Source organism: Nomascus leucogenys, chromosome 17 (genome assembly GCF_006542625.1).
Source record: "Nomascus leucogenys isolate Asia chromosome 17, Asia_NLE_v1, whole genome shotgun sequence".
Lineage (NCBI taxonomy): Eukaryota > Metazoa > Chordata > Mammalia > Primates > Hylobatidae > Nomascus > Nomascus leucogenys.
The window spans coordinates 93352781-93373627 of record NC_044397.1 but is presented as its reverse complement, the minus strand read 5'-3'; the positions used below and the strand labels follow the sequence as shown (position 1 = coordinate 93373627).

The 20847-nt window shown below is 55.1% G+C and overlaps 2 protein-coding genes across 2 annotated transcripts in view; one reads left to right on the top strand and one right to left on the bottom strand.

The window, feature by feature from the left end:
* The window catches only part of TMPRSS9 (transmembrane serine protease 9), a 34019-nt gene extending 20680 nt beyond the window's left edge, over positions 1-13339 (top strand). The window contains exons 9-17 of the mRNA XM_030795890.1: positions 2666-2984; positions 3932-4103; positions 4798-5069; positions 6218-6354; positions 9185-9578; positions 11258-11426; positions 12173-12438; positions 12540-12676; positions 13124-13339. Of these exons, the coding sequence (XP_030651750.1) occupies positions 2666-2984; positions 3932-4103; positions 4798-5069; positions 6218-6354; positions 9185-9578; positions 11258-11426; positions 12173-12438; positions 12540-12676; positions 13124-13285 (2028 nt within the window). The 3' untranslated portion in view covers positions 13286-13339. The remainder of the gene's footprint in view (positions 1-2665; positions 2985-3931; positions 4104-4797; positions 5070-6217; positions 6355-9184; positions 9579-11257; positions 11427-12172; positions 12439-12539; positions 12677-13123) is intronic.
* A 5977-nt stretch (positions 13340-19316) lies between these two features.
* Positions 19317-20665, bottom strand: TIMM13 (translocase of inner mitochondrial membrane 13). Its single transcript, XM_030795940.1, has 3 exons — positions 20171-20665; positions 20013-20081; positions 19317-19802 (listed from the first exon to the last, which is right to left on the bottom strand). The coding sequence occupies exons 1-3, from the start codon at positions 20288-20290 to the stop codon at positions 19704-19706; spliced, it is 288 nt and encodes a 95-aa protein (XP_030651800.1). The 5' UTR covers positions 20291-20665; the 3' UTR covers positions 19317-19703.
* Between the last annotated feature and the right edge of the window lie 182 nt (positions 20666-20847).

The following is a 20847-nucleotide window of genomic DNA, read 5'->3' as shown; positions in this document are numbered from 1 at the left end:
AGCATTATGGGAGGCCGAGGTGGGTGGATCACTTGAGGTCAGGAGTTTGAGACCAGCCTGAGCAACATGGCGAAACCTCGTCTCTACTAAAAATACAAAACTTAGCTGGGCGTGGTGGCGGGTGCCTGTAATCCCAGCTCCTCCTCGGGAGGCTGAGGCAGGAGAATCATCTGAACCTGGGAGCTGGAGGTTGCAGTGAGCTGAGATTGCGCCATTGCACTCCAGCCTGGGCGACAAAGCAAGACTCTGTCTCAAAAAAAAAAAAAAAAAGAGAGAGAAAATCAGGGGTCACCCAAAGCTGCCTCTGCTGTATACCTGGAACCTTCTTTTTCTTCTTCTTCTTTTTTTTTTTTTTTTTTTTTTTTTTTTGAGATGGAGTCTCGCTCTGTCACTCAGGCTGTAGTGCAGTGGCATGATCTCAGCTCACTGCAACTTCCGCCTCCCGGGTTCAAGCGAGTCTCCTGCCTCAGCCTCCAGAGTAGCTGTGATTACAGGCATGCGCCACCACACCTAGCTAATTTTTGTATTTTTAATTAATTAAGACAGTGTCTTGCTCTGTCACCCAGGCTGGAGTGCAGTGGCACCATCTTGGCTCACTGCAACCTCCGCCTCCCGGGTTCAAGCGATTCTCATGCCTCAGCCTCCCGAGTAGCTAACAGGTGCCCACCACCACGCCTGGCTAATTTTTGTATTTTTAGTAAAGACACGGTTTCGCCATGTTGGCCAGGCTGGTCTCGAACTCCTGGCTTCAGGTGATCTGCCCACCTTGTCCTCCCAAAGTGCTAGGATTACGGGTGTAATTACAGGATTACCGGTGTGAGCCACCTCGCCCGGCCGATAATTATAATTTTTGTTTTCAAGGTATTTCATTGTTCTTTCTTCTTTCAGCCACCTGGTCTTGTTTGCAGTGTCCTGTTCTTGTTTCGTGGATGCCATTTCTTTCTTTTTCTCTGAGGATCGTAATTTAATCCCAGTTATGGTTCTTCTATATTCTATATTTGTGGTTAACTGTATTTCAGGCCAACATAAGTTACTCTGTTGTAACTGAGTGTCTTTATTTCATGGAGATTGGAATCCCTCAACTGGTGCTTAAGAATGAAAGGCTGGGTGCAGTGGCTCATGCCTGTAATCCCAGTACTTTGAGAGGCTGAGGCAGCCAGGTTGCTTGAGGCCAGGGGTTTGAGACCAGTCAGGGCAACATAGCAAAACTCTGTCTCTACAAAAACAAAAGCAAAAATTAGCTGGGTTTGGTGGTGCATGCCTGTAGTCCCAGCTACTTAAGAGGCTGAGGTGGGAGGACTATTTGAGCCCGGGAGGTGGAGGTTGCAGTAAGCCCCACTGCACTCTAGCCTGAGTGACAGAGTGAGACCCCGTCTCAAACAAAATTGAAAATTTAAAAAATGTCTCTCAATTCTTGATGTGATCTTATATTTGCTATTCACTTTCTCTCAGTGGGGGACAGTAACAGTTTGTGTTCTTGGATTCTATGTCCCCTTTCAAGGGACCAAAGGCCTCCTGGTCTCATTGATCCTTTGTGGTTGCCCAAATCCCTTTTCTACCCCAACCAACCCAGGTCCTCTTGAGAAAGATCTCTCTTTTGTCTTGAGCTTCTGCACAGGGGCTGGGCGGCCGCTTCCTCTCTCAGCCTCTCGTGAGTCTTCGTGGTTTCTGGTCCACCACCAGGATCTCCCCTGCCTAATTTTTTTTAGCATGGCTGTGGATTCCTGTCTTTTTTGTGCATACCTTTGCTCTTGTTTCTAAGGCCTGGTGGGTGAGGAAGAGATAGGGAGAGACTCCTACATGTGCTTAGATTGCAATATTGAAACCAGAATCTGGAGAAAATGCTAGGAACTAATAAGAGAGGGCTCCTGTTTAAGAATGTAAGAGTCGGCCGGGCACGATGGCTCAAGCCTGTAATCCCAGCACTTTGGGGGGCTGAGGTGGGCAGATCACTTGAGGTCAGGAGTTCAAGACCAGCCTGGCCAACATGGTGAAACCCCGTCTCTACCAAAAATACAGGAAAATTAGCCGGGCGTGGTGATGCATGCCTATAATCACAGCTACTTGGGAGGCTAAGGCAGGACAATCGTTTGAACCCGGGAGGCGGACGTTGCAGTAAGCCGAGATCGCGCCACTGCACTCCAGCCTGGGCAACAGAGTGAAACTCTGTCTCAAAAACAAAAACAAACAAAAAGGCGATACACAGAATGTAAGAGTCAAGGTAAAAAATGGTGAGGCCGGATGAGTGAGAGCAGATGAAGCACTTTGGGAGCAGTGCCACAGCTACCAGTGAGATATCTGGAGGCACCCGCGTGGCAGCCATACTGTCAGCCTAAGCAAGTGGTGACATTATCAAAGGTGTACTGAGTTAGGAGGAGGAGGGGATGTTATTTATGTGGGTCACGTTTTGGCCTGCCAGAGATAGGACTGAAAGACATCTTAGAGATCCCCACAGTCCAACTGTCTTGGGTTTTGTTTTTTTTTTTCCTCCGCAGAAGAGGAAACCGGTTCTGAGATGTGACTGATCAGCCCCCAAGTGCTTTGTGAGCTTGTGTGGAGAGAGGTCCTGGCAGTCCCAGCTCAGAGCACCTTCTTGGGCCTCGTAGCACTGGTGTTTGGACTGGCTGCTGCCGACCCATCCTGAGGGTGTGTGTTGGTTTCCTAGGGTGACTCAGGAGGACCCCTGGTCTGCGAGGAGCCCTCTGGCCGGTTCTTTCTGGCTGGCATCGTGAGCTGGGGAATCGGGTGTGCGGAAGCCCGGCGTCCAGGGGTCTATGCCCGAGTCACCAGGCTACGTGACTGGATCCTGGAGGCCACCACCAAAGCCAGCGTGCCTCTGGCCCCCACGGTGGCTCCTGCCCCCGCCGCCCCCAGCACGGCCTGGCCTACCAGTCCTGAGAGCCCTGTGATCAGCACCCCCACCAAATCCACGCAGGCCCCCAGCACTGTGCCTCTTGACTGGGTCACCGTTCCTAAGCTACAAGGTATTTTGGGGGCAGAAAGGTAGAAGATGATGTAGGCTCCTATCTTGATTTAGGGAGAATTGATATCTTCATAGTATCTTCGTAATTTTGGATCTTCCTGTTCAAGGAAAGGTCACGTGTATCCATTTATTCCCATATTATGTTGCGTGTACCCTCATGGTATCTTTCTGTCCACAGGTCTTGCCCATGTCTTTTTAACTATGGCGATCTATCAATGGGATACTTTTTTTATTTTTTATTTTTGAGACGCAGTCTTGCTCTGTCGCCCAGGCTGGAGTGCAGTGGCACGATCTCGGCTCACTGCAACCTCCGCCTCCCGGGTTCAAGTGATTCTCCTGCCTCAGCCTCCTGAATAGGTGGGATTACAGGCGTCCACCACCATACCCAGCTAATTTTTGTATTTTTGGTAGAGACAGGGTTTCCCCATGTTGGTCAGGCTGGCCTCAAACTCCTGACTTCATGATCTGCCCGCCTCGGCCTCCCAAAGTGCTGGGATTACAGGTGTGAGCCACCGCGCCCGGCCATGCTTCATTTCAGTTCACCTATACCCCCACTCTGTTCTGAAACCCCATAACAATCATACCCTCCCTTTTCTCAGCCGCCCCATGGGTCTCCTGGAGTGCAGCCCCGTCTTTGCAAGGAGCCTGTAAACCTGGCTTTGTGGGCTGCGGGTCTGCGGTGGGGTCTGTTGCGGGGGGTCCTCAGGCTGACTGGGCCGCTGTATGTTGCTTTCTTAACTTCTGTCCCCCGAGCTAGGCCACGAACTTGCTACAAGACCTTGGGCAAACTACGGACACCCCGAAGCCTCCACGGCTTCATGTGTGGAATGGGAGGGATTGTAGCACCTTTAGGGCCTGGCTGCAACCAGTGTCCTGGGACCACCCCACCAGATGCTCCCATCCAAGCAGGCCAAAATCCCCAGACCTGGTCTTGTGTCCCCCTTCCAGAATGTGGGGCCAGGCCTGCAATGGAGAAGCTCATCCGGGTCGTGGGCGGGTTCGGAGCTGCCTCCGGGGAGGTGCCCTGGCAGGTCAGCCTGAAGGAAGGGTCCCGGCACTTCTGTGGCGCAACCGTGGTGGGGGACCGCTGGCTGCTGTCTGCCGCCCACTGCTTCAACCAGTAAGGCCCGCCTCCTCCGGGAAGGCTGCTCGGCTTCCCCTCCTCACCAGCCCCTCCCTGTCAGAAACCATCCTGCTGGGGCTGCTGCATGGACCCCCTGGGGAGCAGCCCTTCCTCTCCTGAGGGCAGCTGAGAGACAGGAGGGAGCCGGTGCCAAGGCTTCTAAGGACAAACAGGGCATAACCAGGGGAGGGGGAGGAGGGTTTCTTGCCCATTGCTTGCTACCCAGGCAGCGTTTATCTTGGAGATTCCCAGGCATGGTGGCCCGCATCTGTGGTCCCAGCTACTCAGGAGGGTGAGGCAGGAGAATTGCTTGAGACCAGGAGGTCGAGGCTGCAGTGAGCCTGATGGTGCCACTGCACTCCATCCAGGGCAACAGGGTGAGACCCTGTCTCAACAAAAAAGAGACTCATAAAGCTGTAGGGGGTTGGGGGGGCATTGGCACAGGTATAGAAAATGAAGCCTGAGGGTCCCCTGACTTGCCCAAGGTCCCCCAGTGCAGGATCCTTTTCAGGAGGAGCCCAGCAGCCCCTCTTCCCCTGGTCCTCCTCCCTGGAGCCGAGGGTGAGAGGAATGGTCTTGGGGCCCAGGCAGCCCTGTGTGGCTTCCTGGGGGTGTGCATCAGCCCCGTCCCTCCCCAAGAAGGCGGGCATGCGCTGGAGGGCGGGCACGTCTGAGGGCCCTGTCTCCATAGCACGAAGGTGGAGCAGGTTCGGGCCCACCTGGGTACTGCGTCCCTCCTGGGCCTGGGTGGGAGTCCGGTGAAAATTGGGCTGCGGCGGGTGGTGCTGCACCCCCTCTACAACCCTGGCATCCTGGACTTCGACTTGGCTGTCCTGGAGCTGGCCAGCCCCCTGGCCTTCAACAAATACATCCAGCCTGTCTGCCTGCCCCTGGCCATCCAGAAGTTCCCTGTGGGCCGGAAGTGCATGATCTCTGGATGGGGAAATACGCAGGAAGGAAATGGTGAGCCCTGCCCCGTCAAGGGGAACAGTGGATTTATTCTCCAGGGCCTGGCCTGGGGAGGGTCAGGATGGGCATCTCTTAGCTGGACCCTAAACCAATTCCACTGCACAGGGACCTCTGTGGCTGATCCCTTTGTCTTTGGTCCCACTGCCCACACACCACTCACCTCCCCATTCCATCTGGGGGCAAAATCTGGCCGTTGCCTGTTTGTATAAATAAAGTTTTATTGGAACAGGGGCCACGTTCACACATCAACAGATTGTCTATGGCTGCTCTCCTGCAATAGCAGCAGAGTTAAATACTTGTGATGGAGACTGGCCCTTAAAGCTGAAAATATTTAATTCTCTGACTATTTATAGAAAATGTTTGCTGGTGGCCACATGTGGTGGCTCACACCTGTAATCCCAGCACTTGGGGAGGCCTCAGCTGGTGGATCTCTTGAGGTCAGGAATTCAAGACCAGCCCGGCCAACAGGGCAAAACCCCATCTCTACTAAAAAAAATACAAAAATTGGCTGGGTGCAGTGGCTCACGCCTGTGATCCCAACATCTTGGGAGGCCGAGGCGGGTGGATCACTTGAGGTCAAGAATTCGAGACCAGCCTGCCAAACATGGTGAAAGCCCCTCTCTACTAAAAATACAACAATTAGCCGGGTGTGGTGGCATGTGCCTGTAATCCCAGCTACTTGGTAGGCTAAGGCAGGAGAATTACTTCAATCTGGGAGGCGGAGGCTGCAGTGAGCCAAAATTGTGCCACTGCACTCCAGCCTGGGCAACAGAGCAAGACCCTGTTTCAAAAAAAAAAAGCAAATGCTCACTGGTGCTTGCTTGTGCTAGTCTATCCCGAGACCCCTCCCACCCCAACAGTTAATGCTTCCCTTGACCTCAGAATGGCCTCCGACACATTACCCAGGTGCAAGGGCAGCAGCCCTATGGGGACAGTGGGGAGACTCTTGCGCTCTGAGAGAGGAATCTGAGGCCCACCTCCTTCTCACTCTGTGGCTTTGTGCGATTCCTGCAACTCTGTGAGCCCTGGTTTCTTCGTCTGTGGGGTGGGGATGCTGCATCTTGGGGCTGTTATCGGAGCTGAACTAGAGCTGCTCTGATGATCACTCTGCAAGCGGCCTTTCTGGGCTCTTTCCTTGGTAGCCACCAAGCCCGAGCTCCTGCAGAAGGCGTCCGTGGGCATCATAGACCAGAAAACCTGTAGTGTGCTCTACAACTTCTCCCTCACAGACCGCATGATCTGCGCGGGCTTCCTGGAAGGCAAAGTCGACTCCTGCCAGGTAAGCATTCATTCAAAGGGGGAAACCAGGCAGTATTTCCATGAAATGCCCACAGCCATTCACCTGGCGGTTGTGTGTGTGCAGACCTAGATTTCTTCCCTTACTTTCCTTCCCTCCCTCCTTCCCTCTTTTTCCTTCCCTCCCTCCCTTTCCTTCCCTCCCTTTCCTTCTCTTTCTTTCTGACAGAGTCTGGCTCTGTCGCCCAGGCCGGAGTGCAGTGGCGCCATCTCGGCTCACTGCAACCTCTGCCTCCTGGGTTCAAGCGATTCTCCTGCTTCAGCCTCCCAAGTAGCTGGGATTATAGGCACGTGCCACCATGCCCAGCTAATTTTTGTATTTTTAGTAGAGATGGGGTTTCACTATGTTGGCCAAGATGGTCTCGATCTCCTGACGTCGTGATCCGCCCACCTGGGCCTCTCAAAGTGCTGGGATTACAGGTGTGAGCCACTGCGCCCAGCCTAGATTTTTTTCTTTTTTTTTTTTTTTTGAGATGGAGTCTTGCTCTGTTGCCCAGGCTGGAGTGTAGTGGCGTGATCTTGGCTCACTGCAACCTCTGCCTCCTGAGCTCAAGTGATTCTCCTGTCTCAGCCTCTGGAGTAGCTGGGACTACAGGCATTTGCCTCCACGTCCGGCTAATTTTTGTATTTTTAGTAGAGACATGGTTTCACCATGTTGGCCAGGCTGGTCTCGAACTCCTGACCTCAGGTGATCCACCCGCCTCGGCCTCCCAAACTGCTAAGGATGGCCGGCCTGAGCCACTGCACCCAGCCATAGCCACCATGCCCAGATTTCTGAAGGGCTCAACTGTGCACGCAAAGACAGGTTAATTTTCAGGCTGGGTGCAGTGGCTCATGCCTGTAATCCCAGTGCTTCAGGAGGCTGAGGTAGGATCAGTTAAGGCCAGGATTGCATGACCAGTCTGGACAACACAGTGAGACCCCGTCTCTACAAAACTTAAAAAAAAATTGTCAGGCAGAGTGGCAGGCGCCTGTGGTCCCAGCTCCTTGGGCAGCTGAAGTGGGAGGATCTCTTGAGGCCAGGTGTCTAGGCTGCAGTAAACTGTGATCACACCGCTGCACTCCATCCTGGGCGACACAGCAAGACCCTATCTCAGAAAACAAAGAAGGGCGGGTGCGGTGGCTCATGCCTGTAATCCCAGCACTTTGGGAGGCTGAGGCAGGCAGATCACCTGAGGTAGGCAGATCACCTGAGGTAGGCAGTTCAAGACTGGCGTGGCCAACATAGCGAAACCCTGTCTCTACTAAAAAAAAAACAAAAATTAGCCAGGTGTGGTGGTGGGCGCCTGTAATTCTAGCTACTCGGGAGGCTGAGGCAGAGAGAATTGCTTGAGCCCAGGAGGTAGAGGTCACAGTGAGCTGAGATCACTGCACTCCAGCCCGGGCAACAGAGCAAGACACTCCACCTCAAAAAAAAAAAAAAAAAAAAAAGGCATCAGATTTCAATAGTAACTCTCAACGTTAGATGCCATTATTAATATCAATACAAAATATCAATGACAGTGTGAATGCCCATTCACACACAGTAGTTAAAAGGAAGGTGGTAAATAACCTGCAATGGGAACCTATGCAGCTCAAGTTCTTGAACGAGACTCCTGAGTTCAAATCTTGCTTCAACTACTGTGTGACCCCAGGCAAGTGCCTCAACCTCTCTGGGCCTCTGATCCTCATATGTAAAGTGGGAAGCATAGCAATGCCTGTCTTCTAGGAGTGTTGTGAGATCAGTGTCTTGCATAGTCTTTCCTTCCTATATATTCATTATATTTGTTCTTTATATCTGACAATAAAAATAGAATAATAGATATTTATAATACCTATTATACTACTTACTCTTTATATAAATGGGCAATTCATAATAGCTTTTTATCTTGAAAAGAATATTGAGGCCAGGCCAGGTGGCTCACATCTGTAATCCCAGCACTTTGGGAGGCTGAGGCGGGTGGATCCCCTGAGGTCGGGAGTTGGAGACCAGGCTGGCCAACATGGTGAAACCCCGTCTCTGCTAAAAATACAAAAATTAGCCGGGTGTGGTGGCGGGCGCCTGTAGTTCCAGCTACTCGGGAGGCTGAGGCAGGAGAATCACTTGAACCCAGGAGGTGGAGGTTGCAGTGAGCTGAGATCGTGCCACTGCACTCTGGCCTGGGCAACAAGAGTGAGACTCTGTCTCAAGAAAAGAAGCGAGCATGGCGGCTAGTGGTCAGGGGCTACTTCTACATGGTGGGACTATTCGTGGCTGTTATTGTTGTTATTATTATTATTATTTTTTTGAGACGGAGTCTCGCTCCGTTGCCCAGGCTGGAGTGCGGTGGCGCGATCTCGGCTCACTGCAAGCTCCGCCTCCCAGGTTCACACCATTCTCCTGCCTCAGCTTCCCGAGTAGCTGGGACTACAGGCGCCCGCCACCATGCCGGCTAATTTTTGTATTTTTAGTAGAGATGGGGTTTCACTGTGTTGGCCAGGATGGTCTCAATCTCCTGACCTCATGATCTGCCCGCCTCGGCCTCCCAAAGTGCTGGGATTACAGGCGTGAGCCACCGCGCCCCGCCTTATTGTTACTATTTTTAGAGTTTTTCTGCACTGTTTTACCGCCCCAACACAAAAGCAGGAATGATGGAAACTCAGAGAGGAGAAGTGACTCACTCCAGGTCACACAGCCAGGCACGGGGCTGCAGTCAGGTCTCCAGACCCGCGCTGTGCCCTCTCCCCGCCACCCTCAATGGCTCCCACCCACTGTAGGAATGCAGGAGGGTATGGCAGTGCTGGGAAGAGAGGGTCCCTGCAGGACCAACCAGTGCTCTTTTCTTGCTTTCTAGGGTGATTCTGGGGGCCCCTTGGCCTGCGAGGAGGCCCCCGGCGTGTTTTATCTGGCAGGGATTGTGAGCTGGGGTATTGGCTGTGCTCAGATTAAGAAGCCGGGTGTGTACACGCGCATCACCAGGCTACAGGGCTGGATCCTGGAGATCATGTCCTCCCAGCCCATTCCCGTGTCTCCCACCTCGACCACAAGGATGCTGGCCACCACCAGCCCCAGGACGACGGCTGGCCTCACAGTCCCAGGGGCCACACCCAGCAGACCCACCCCTGGGGTGGCCAGCAGGGTGACGGGCCAAGCTGCCAACTCAACCTTATCTGCCGTGAGCACCACTGCTAGGGGACAGACGCCATTTCCAGACACCCCGGAGGCCACCACGCACTCCCAGCTACCAGGTACTGGGAGAGACGGAGGGACCCCTGGGAGTGGAGGGGCCCATGTTAATCAGCCTGGGCTGCCTAACAAGACATAACATCCTCCACTTTGGGAGGCCGAGGTGGGCGGATCACGAGGTCAGGAGATTGAGACCATCCTGGCAAACATGGTGAAACCCCGTCTCTACTAAAAAAATACAAAAAATTAGTCGGGCGTGGTGGCGGGCGCCTGTAGTCCCAGCTACTCGGGAGGCTGAGGCAGGAGAATGGCGTGAACTCGGGAGGCGAAGCTTGCAGTGAGCCGCGCGCCACTGCACTCCAGCCTGGGCAACAGAGCAAAGCTCCGTCTCAAAAAAAAAAAAAAAAAAAAAAAAAAAAAAGATATAACATTCTCTCTGGCCGGGCGCAGTGGCTCACGCCTGTAATCCCAGCACTTTGGGAGGCCAAGGTGGGTGGATCGCCTGAGGTCAGGAGTTCCAGACCAGCCTGGCCAACGTGGTGAAACCCCATCTCTACAAAAAAATAAATAATAGCCAGGCATGGTGGCAGTTGCCTGTAATCCCCGCTACTCGGGAGGCTGAGGCAGGAGAATCGCTTCAACCCAGGAAGCAGAGGTTGCAGTGAGCCGAGATTGTGCCACTGCACTCCAGCCTGGGCAACAGAGTGAGACTCCATCTCGATAATAATAATAAAAATAAAAAGCCAGGTGTGATGGTACATGCCTGTGGTTCCAGCTACTGGGGAGGCTGACACAGGAGAATCATTTGAGCTCAGGAAGCAGTGGCTGCAGTGAGCCGAGATCATGCCATTATACTCCAGCCTGGGTGACACAGCCTGTCTCTAAAAAAATGAAAGCAGGGGCTTTGATGGTTCACAGCTGTGCCATGTCCTTGGGTGCGTGTTTCTTGCTAACTTGGCAGCTGTCCTCATGTGGGTCTGTCCCCGCAGCCTGGGGGCTCTCACTGTCTCAGTCTCAGCTGATTTTGACTTTTGGTCTTAGGTCAGGGCCAAATGGTGCCAAGGCTGGTGGGGAACTGGCACTTCCCCTTGCTGGCCTTGGTAGCTGCTGTGGGTTGGACGGCGGCGGGAGGGGGGGTAGGGGTGGGGGAACCCAGGGAAGCCAGCTGGGTGGTGATAGAGGGCGGGGAGGGGGGCTTGCCCCTCTGGAGACAGCAGGTGGGTATGGTACCCCCTCCATGGGTGGTAACAGGGTCCCTGAAGCCCCCTGGAAACCACCCACGTGTTCTTTCCACAGCTGTGTTCTGAGGAAGGCCTTTGCCCTTGGCACCGTCTGGGGAGGGCTTGGAGGCGATCAGGGATCCAGGCAGAGGGCAGCAAGGCAGGGCTGGGGCCTCTGGGGCAGCGCCCTGGTGTGTGCAAAGGCCTTGGGGTGGGAGGGACCTCCTGGAGGGCGGAGATGTGGGAGGCTGCCATGAGAGTGGCCTCCGGCAGGGGAAAGGTGTAGTCCCAACACCGAAGTCATAGGAAGCAAATGCATTTCCAAAGTTATTTGAGAAAAGCCCAAAGACCAAGCAGCAGGCCCAGTGTCCTTTCCTGCCGAGTTTTCCTGGGGCACGTCCCCCCTTGCATCTTACTCCCTGGGGCTCCCAGGGGGATTCGCGGAGAGGCGGCACCCGGGGGGGGCCTTCGTGGAGGAGGCGCCCTGGGTCCGCCTGCCCACGCTCCTGGCTCCCCCGCAGACTGCGGCCTGGCGCCGGCCGCGCTCACCAGGATTGTGGGCGGCAGCGCAGCGGGCCGTGGGGAGTGGCCATGGCAGGTGAGCCTGTGGCTGCGGCGCCGGGAACACCGCTGCGGGGCCGTGCTGGTGGCAGAGAGGTGGCTGCTGTCGGCGGCGCACTGCTTCGACGTGTGAGTCCCAAATGCCCCTGCACGTGTCTGTAGCTCACCCGGAACCGAACTGTTGCCCGAAAACGCACCGTGACCCCCTCCTTTGTCGGGAGTGCCCTCCCCAACCCCAGCTCCCACTGCCCCAGGCCACTCCTCCCACCCCCCCACCCCCCCATCCCCGCTCCCTGCAGCCCTCCCCTGACCACCCACCCACTAGCCTGACCACACGGGGCTGGGGCTGCGAAGGCCGAGTCCTACCCCGCGGTCCCCACCTAACCCGGGGGCTGTGCCCCCACCCCCCAGCTCCAGGCCAAGCCCACGGGGACATTGGGGTTACTTCTTCCCCCAGCCCTCGCCCCTGGGACTTGGCTCCAGCCCCCCAAAGCCCACCCAGTAGAAAGCTGCCCTCCCCAGGGCCCAAGCCCTGGCAGGCGAGAGGTCTGGTCTTCCAGAGGAGACACCTAGCTCTGGGCCCTGCGGCGGCTCGAGGTCAGAAGGGGAGGGCAGGCGGGGGAGCGGGACCCTCACGGCCACTAGACACCCTTTCAGAGCACTAATACTAGGTGGTGATGGCTGCAGTTCCTGGTGCCGCCTCGGTGCCTGGTGGGAAACACTGAGGCCATTCCGAGACCGGCAGCCAGAGACCAAGAGGCCAAGAACCCTGCCCAGGGTCCCAGCTGGCCGCTGGGGGACACCGCAGGGGTGCAGGGGCCAGGAGCCAGGGGCGTGGGGGCTCGGGCCGACACCTATCCTTGCGCGCCCCGCAGCTACGGGGACCCCAAGCAGTGGGCAGCCTTCCTAGGCACGCCGTTCCTGAGCGGCGCGGAGGGGCAGCTGGAGCGCGTGGCGCGCATCTACAAGCACCCCTTCTACAATCTCTACACGCTCGACTACGACGTGGCGCTGCTGGAGCTGGCGGGGCCGGTGCGCCGCAGCCGCCTGGTGCGTCCCATCTGCCTGCCCGAGCCCGCGCCGCGACCCCCAGACGGCGTGCGCTGCGTCATCACCGGCTGGGGCTCGGTGCGCGAAGGAGGTAGGTGCGCGAAGGAGGTAGGCGCGCCCGGGGCCGCGGTGGTGCGGGACTCGGGGGCGGCCGGACGCGGTCCCCACCCGCCCGGTCTCACTCGCCCGCAGGCTCCATGGCACGGCAGCTGCAGAAGGCGGCCGTGCGCCTCCTCAGCGAGCAGACCTGCCGTCGCTTCTACCCGGTGCAAATCAGCAGCCGCATGCTGTGTGCCGGCTTCCCGCAGGGTGGCGTGGACAGCTGTTCGGTGAGCCCCGGCCCGGCCCAGGCGACCTGGGGACCAGGTCCCGCTCAGCCGCCGGGGAGGGCGGGTTCCCGCTGCAACGAAGCCCACCATCCGGGCGCCACCCTCGGGGCAGACTTCTCCAGCGGATCCAGCAAGCGGCCTTTGTGGCTCTGGAGGAATTTCCACTCCACAACCGTTTACTGGGCGGCCCACCGCATCCCCCCACTCCCCCGGCCTGGCGGCAGAGCAGGCAGAGGCTGCAGTGGGAGGCCCCGTTCCACTCGGGGACCACGTGGCGGGTGTCCATAAATGTCTGCCACCTTTGCATTGAGCCCATTTTCCAGATAGTGAAAATGCGGCTCCCAGGGGAAGTCTCTCACTAGGGTCACTCCTACAGGGGCCAATGACCCAAGGGCCGCTGTAGGGGAGGTACCGGCCTCTGAACCCCCTTTCTTCTCTCCCCAACAGGGTGATGCTGGGGGACCCCTGGCCTGCAGGGAGCCTTCTGGACGGTGGGTGCTAACTGGGGTCACCAGCTGGGGCTATGGCTGTGGCCGGCCCCACTTCCCAGGTGTCTATACCCGGGTGGCAGCTGTGAGAGGCTGGATAGGACAGCACATCCAGGAGTGACTGCCACATGACTGCCCAGGCCGGGACTGTCAGGCCTCTGAGCCCAAGCTAAGCCATCATATCCCCTGTGGCCTGCACGTACACATCCAGATGGCTGGTTCCTGCCTTAACTGATGACATTTCACCACAAAAGAAATGAAAATGGCCTGTTCCTGCCTTAACTGATGACATTGTCTTGTGAAATTCCTTCTCCTGGCTCATCCTGGCTCAAAAGCTCCTCTACTGAGCACCTTGTGACCCCCACTCTGCCCGCCAGAGAACAACCCCCCTTTGACTGTAATTTTCCTTTACCTACGCAAATCCTGTAAAATGGCCCCACCCCTATCTCTCTTCGCTGACTCTGTTTTCGGACTCAGCCCGCCTGCACCCAGGTGATTAAAAGCTTTATTGCTCACACAAAGCCTGTTTGGTGGTCTCTTCACACGAACACGTGTGAAATTTGCTGCCGTGACTTGGATCGGGGGACCTCCCTTGGGAGATCAATCCCCTGTCCTCCTGCTCTTTGCTCCGTGGAAAAAGATCCACCTACGACCTCAGGTCCCCAGACCCACCAGCCCAAGAAACATCTCACCAATTTCAAATCCGGTAAGCGGCCTCTTTTTACTCTCTTCTCCAACTTCCCTCACTATCCCTCAACCTCTTTCTCCTTTCAATCTTGGCACCACACTTTAATCTCTCCCTTCTCTTAATTTCAATTCCTTTCATTTTCTGGTAGAGACAAAGGAGACATGTTTTATCCGTGGACCCAAAACTCTGGCACCGGTCATGAACTGGGAAGGCAGCCTTCCCTTGGTGTTTCATCATTGCAGGGACGCCTCTCTGATTATTCACCCACGTTTCAGAGGTGTCAGACCACGCAGGGACGCCTGTCTTAGCCCTTCACCCTTAGTGGCAAGTCCCGCTTTTCTGGGGGAGGGGCAAGTACCCCAACCCCTTCTCTCTGTGTCTCTACCCCTTCTCTGCTTTTCTGGGGCAGGGGCAAGAACCCCTCAACCCCTTCTCCTTCACCCTTAGCAGCAAGTCCTGCTTTTCTGGGGGAGTGGCAAGTACCCCAACTCCTTCTCTCCGTGTCTCTACCCCTTCTCTGCTTTTCTAGGGGGCAAGAACCCCCAATCCCTTATTTCCGTGCCCTAACCCCTTTCCCACTTTTCTGGAAGGTAAGAACCCCCGAACCCCTTCCCTCTGTGTCTCTACTCTCTCTTTTCTCTGGGCTTGCCTCCTTCACTATGGGCAACCTTCCACCCTCCATTCCTCCTTCCTCTCCCTTAGCCTGTGTTCTCAAGAACTTAAAACCTCTTCAACTCACACCTGACCTAAAACCTTAATGCCTTATTTTCTTCTGCAATGCTGCTTGACCCCAATACAAACTCAACAGTAGTTCCAAATAGCCAGAAAACTGCACTTTGAACTTTTCCATCCTGCAAGATCTAAATAATTCTTGCCGTAAAATAGGCAAACGGTCTGAGGTGTCTGACGTCCAGGCATTCTTTAACACATCAGTCCCTTCCTAGTCTCTGTGCCCAATGCAGCTCGTCCCAAATCTTCCTTCTTTCCCACCTGCCTGTCCCCTCAGTCCCAACCCCAAGCGTCTCTGAGTCTTTCTAATCCTCCTTTTCTACAGACCCATCTGAACTCTCCCCTCCTCACCAGGCCGAGCTAGATCCCAATTCTTCCTCAGCCTCCGCTCCTCCACCCTATAATCTTTTTATCACCTCCCCTCCTCACACCCAGTCCCGCTTACAGTTTCGTTCCGTGACTAGCCCTCCCACACCTGCCCAGCAATTTACTCTTAAAAAGGTGGCTGGGGCTAAAGGCAGTCAAGGTTAATGCTCCTTTTTCTTTATCCCAAATCGGATAGCGTTTAGGCTCTTTTTCATCAAATATAAAAATCCAGCCCAGTTCATGGCTTGTTTGGCAGCAACCCTGAGACGCTTTACAGCCCTAGACTCTAAAAGGTCAAAAGGCCGTCTTATTCTCAATATGCATCTTATTACCCAATCTGCTCCTGACATTAAAACTCCAAAAATTAGAATCTGGCCCTCAAACCCCACAACAGGACTTAATTAACCTCACCTTCAAGGTGTACAATAATAGAAAAAAGTTGCAATTCTTTGCCTCCACTGTGAGACAAACCCCAGCCACATCTCCAGCACAAGAGAATCCAAACGCCTGAACCACAGCAGCCAGGCGTTCCTCCAGAACCTCCTCCCCCAGGAGCTTGCTACAAGTGCCAGAAATCTGACCACCAGGCCAATGAATGCCTGCAACCCAGGATTCCTCCTAAGCCGTGTCCCATCTGTGCGGGACCCCACTGGAAATCGGACTGTTCAACTCACCTGGCAGCCACTCCTAGAGCCCCTGGAACTCTGGCCGAAGGCTCTCTGACTCCTTCTCAGCTTAGTGGCTGAAGACTGACACTGCCCGATCGCCTCGGAAGCCCCGTAGACCATCACAGATGCCGAGCTTCGGGTAACTCTCACAGTGGAAGGTCCCCTTAGTCAATACGGAGGCTACCCACTCCACATTACCTCCTTTTCAAGGGCCTGTTTCCCTTGCCTCCGTAACTGTTGTGGGTATTGACGGCCAGGCTTCTAAACCCCTGAAAACTCCCCCACTCTGGTGCCAACTTGGACAACGCTCTTTTATGCACTCTTTTTAGTTATCCCCACCTGCCCAGTTCCCTTATTAGGCCGAGATATTTTAACCAAATTATCTGCTTCCCTGACTATTCCTGGACTACAGCCGCATCTCATTGCCGTCCTTCTCCCCAACCCAAAGCCTCCTTCGCATCTTCCTCATATCCCCCGACCTTAACCCACGAGTATGGGACATCTCTACTCCTTCCCTGGCAACCGATCACATGCCCGTTACCATCCCATTAAAACCTAATCACCCTTACCCCGCTCAACGCCAATATCCCATCCCACAGCACGCTTTAAAAGGATTAAAGCCTGTTATCACTCACCTGCTACAGCACGGGCTTCTAAAACCTGTAACTCTCCTGACAATTCCCCCATTTTACCTGTCCAAAAACCACACAAGTCTTACAGATTAGTTCAGGATCTGCGCCTTATCAACCAGATTGTTTTGCCTATCCATCCCGTGGTACCCAACCCATACACTCTTTTGTCCTCAATACCTTCCTCCACAACTCACTATACCGCTCTCAATCTTAAAGATGCTTTTTTCACTATTCCCCTGCACCCCTCGTCCCAGCCTCTCTCTGCTTTCACTTAGACTGACCCTGACACCCATTAGGCTCAGCAAATTACCTGGGCTGTACTGCTGCAAGGCTTCACAGCCCCCGTTACTTCAGTCAAGCCCAAATTTCATCCTCAACTGTTACCTATCTCAGCATAATTCTCATAAAAACACACGTGCTCTCCCTGCTGATCGTGTCCAGTTAATCTCTCAAACCTCAATCCCTTACAAAACAACTCCTTTCCTTCCTAGGCATGGTTAGTGCGGTCAGAATTCTTAAACAAGAGCCAGGACCGCACCCTGTAGCCTTTCTGTCCAAACAACTTGACCTTACTGTTTTAGCCTAGCCCTCATGTCTGCGTGCAGCGGCTGCCGCTGCTTTAATACTTTTAGAGGCCCTAAAAATCACAAACTATGCTCAACTCACTCTCTACAGCTCTCATAATTTCCAAAATCTATTTTCTTACTCACACCTGATGCATATACTTTCTGCTCCCCGGCTCCTTCAGCTGTACTCACTCTTTGTTAAGTCTCCACAATTACCATTGTTCCTGGCCCGGACTTCAATCCGGCCTCCTACATTATTCCAGATACCACAGCTGACCCTCATGACTGCATCTCTCTGATCCACCTGACGTTCACCCCATTTCCCCACATTTCCTTCTTCCCTGTTCCTCACCCTGATCACACTTGGTTTATTGATGGCAGTTCCACCAGGCCTAATCGCCACACACCAGCAAAGGCAGGCTATGCTATAGTACAAGCCACTAGCCCGCCTCTTACTTCTCATTTCCTTTCCATGGTGGAAATCTATCCTCAAGGAGATAACTTCTCGGTGTTCCATCTGCTATTCTACTACTCCTCAGGGATTATTCAGGCCCCCTCCCTTCCCTACACATCAAGCTCAAGGATTTGCCCCCACCCAGGACTAGCAAATGAGCTTTACTCAACATGCCCCGAGTCAGAAAACTAAAATACCTCTAAGTCTAGGTAGACACTTTCACTGGATAGGTAGAGGCCTTTCCTACAGGGTCTGAGAAGGCCGCCGCAGTCATTTCTTCCCTTCTGTCAGACATAATTCCTCAGTTTAGCCTTCCCACCTCTATACAGCCTGATAACAGACCAGCCTTTATTAGTCAAATCAGCCAAGCATTTTTTCAGGCTCTTAGTATTCAGTGACAGACTAATGGTCTATTAAAAACACACCTCACCACGCTCAGCCACCAACTTAAAAAAGACTAGACAATACTTTTACCACTTTCGATTCTCAGAAGTCAGACCTGTCCTCGGAATGCTACAAGGTACAGCCCATTTAAGCTCCTGTATAGACGCTCCTTTTTATTAAGCCCCAGTCTCATTCCAGACACCAGGCCAACTTGGACTGTGCCCCCAAAAACTTGTCATCCCTACTATCTTCTGTATAGCCATACTCCTATTCACCGTTCTCAACTACTCATGCATGCCCTGCTCTTGTTTACACTGCCAGTTTACACTGTTTCTCCAAGCCATCACAGCTGATGTCTCCCGGTACTATCCCCAAACCGCCACTCTTAACTCTTAAAGTAAATAAATAATCTTTGCTGGCAGGACTATGCTGAACCTCCTTAGGCACTCTCTAATTAGATGTCCTAGGTCCTCCCAATTCTTAGTCCTTTAATACCTGTTTTTCTCCTTCTCTTATTCCGTTTAGTTTTTCAATTCATACAAAATTGTATCCAGGCCATCACCAATAATTCTACACGACAAATGTTTCTTCTAACAGTCCCACAATATCACCCCTTACCACAAAATCTTCCTTCAGCTTAATAGCTCCCACTTTAGGTTTTCACGCCGCGCCTAATCCCGCTCGAAGCAGCCCTGAGAAACATCACCCATTATCTCTCCATACCATCCCCCAAAATTTTCGCCGTCCCAACACTTTACCACTATTTCGTTTTATTTTTCTTATTAATATAAGAAGACAGGAATGTCAGGCCTCTGAGCCCAAGCTAAGCCATCATATCCCCTGTGACCTCCACGTACACATCCAGATGGCTGGTTCCTGCCTTAACTGATGACATTCCACCACAAAAGAAGTGAAAATGGCCTGTTCCTGCCTTAACTGATGACATTATCTTGTGAAATTCCTTCTCCTGGCTCATTCTGGCTCAAAAGCTCCCCTACTGAGCACCTTGTGACCCCACTCTGCCCGCCAGAGAAAAACCCCCCTTTGACTGTAATTTTCCTTTACCTACCCAAATCCTATAAAACGGCTCCACCCCTATCTCCCTTCGCTGACTCTCCTTTCGGACTCAGCCCACCTGCACCCAGGTGAAATAAACAGCTTTATTGCTCACACAAAGCCTGTTTGGTGGTCTCTCCACACGGACGCCCATGAAAGGGACTCTAGGTGAAAGCAACAGGAGCAGCAGGCCACCCAACACCCCACCCCATCGTACCCTACCCAAGGACGGGTGTGGGGGGCTGTGGGTCATGGGGATGCATTTTGGTAGCACCCTTTGTTCCAATAAACACAGCCCCTCCACCCTAGCTCACTGGCTCAGCACCTCAGTGTCACAGCAAGGACCACCTGCCTGGCGCTCCACCAGGACCCGGGGTGGAACGAAGCGGGGTCAAAGCAAGCCCTGACAAGGGGAGGGCTGTCCTCCTTAGACTTTGGGGCAGCGGTGGCGGCAGCAACACATTCCTCGTGACTCAGCAGCCCGGTGGCACTAAGGGGAAAGATGGTTTTCTCCCAACCCAGGGGAGGCTGAGACCCTCCGGGCTGGGGTTCCAGGGACACGCGTCACCTCTTCCCAGAGACCCCTCAGAAGGGAAACAAAGAGGTTTCTCTCCGTCCTCCACCAATTTATTTGACCATCCGCAGGAGGTGACAGCTCCCGTGGGGTCTGACCACCCCCAACTCCAAAGTCCAGACGAGTTGTCCGCCCAGAATACGAGGCTGACCTGGGCACACTAGGGGAAGAACCCAAAGGCCTGAAGGAGGTGCCACTGGGCTGCCAGCACTTTGGGAAGCCACAGGGCCCCACACCCCCGAGATCCAAGCTGCACTGGCTGGCAGGGGGCAGGGCGGGGGGTGGCGAGGACACAGTCCCGTCTGTCCCAGCACCGGTGCCACCCTCCTAAGCCCCGGGCAGGCAGTACGCACGTGCGGAACCCGCCTCTCAAAGCACGTTTATGGAAATAAACAGGGTGGGGTGGCCCGCGGGCTCGCCGGTCACATGTTGGCTCGTTCCCGCTGCAGCCGCGAGTTGTAGGCGCGGGACACGGTGTTCCAGGCGTCCATGTAGCGGTCCATGCACATGGCGATGCACTTCTGCGGGAGCGGAGAGGCGCACGGCTCAGCTCGGGACCTCGCGCCCCCCGGGGACCGCCCTCACCCCGGCTCCAGGCCGCCCGGGCTGCAGACTACGCACATGCGGTGGCCGCTCCGTCGCACCTCCCCGTTAGTCTGCGCACGCGCAAACGCCTCCCCCCTCGAATCTAGACCCTCGCGACCCTTGCCCCGAACCTCCGCCGGTCTCACCTGCTCGGAGTTGTCCAGAGAGCCCCCAGGTTTCCCTATACACTTCCGGAAACACTTGTCCGTCATCCTCTGTGGAGACACGCGAGGCTTTAAGCCGCGAGTCCGCCCCCAGGGGTGGCCCTGTTGCCCCCAGCGCCCGTCCCCGGCCAGCCCCGCACCTGCAGCAGCTCCTGCGCGTTGGCCACGGCGATCTGCACTTTCACCTGCTCCATTATGAGCCCTGGGTCCAGCTTCCCGCTGCCGGAGCCCCCGAAATCGGAGCCGAAGCCGCCCTCCATGGCTCCGCAAAGTCAACCGGACCGAGGCCGCGTGCGCCGACCCGTAGCTGCGCCGGAAGCGGGCCGCCCGGGGCACCACGGGAAACGGAGTCCGCGCGGGCGGGGACGGAGGACTACAACTCCCACATGACCGCGCGCGCCCGGGCCATTCCAGGTCGCGCGGGGGGCCTTCCGCTCATGCGCAGGCCTGGACCTGCCGTTACCTACACGGGCTACCCGTGGTTGCGACTCGGCGGGAAGAGGGCGGCCCTGACTTGGCCCGGGGAGTAGGGGGGCTACTGCGTGCGGCCGAGGCCGATCACTTTGTACTCACGCTCTGCCTCCGGCTCGTCCCGAGGGGCCTGCCGCGCATGCGCACGAGGCACCGGGCGCCTCTATACCGCGTCCTGCCGCCGGGGCGGAGCCCGGTCGCATCACGTGACAAAGAATCCGCTCGTGCGACAGCGTCGGAGGCTCACTAGAAAAAAACGGGCAGGGTCCCATGCATCGCCTGGGCCCTGGTTACACTCGATACACTCGCCAGTGACCTTTTTCCTTGGGGGTGGAGGGGTCTTAGA

Coding starts and splice junctions, on each gene's coding strand:
- TIMM13 (XM_030795940.1), bottom strand. CDS start 20,290: ATGGAGGGCGGCTTCGGCTCCGATTTCGGGGGCTCCGGCAGCGGGAAG. Junction 20,082..20,170: donor ACGCGCAGGAGCTGCTGCAG/GTGCGGGGCTGG, acceptor GTGTCTCCACAG/AGGATGACGGACAAGTGTTT. Junction 19,803..20,012: donor CTCTGGACAACTCCGAGCAG/GTGAGACCGGCG, acceptor CCGCTCCCGCAG/AAGTGCATCGCCATGTGCAT.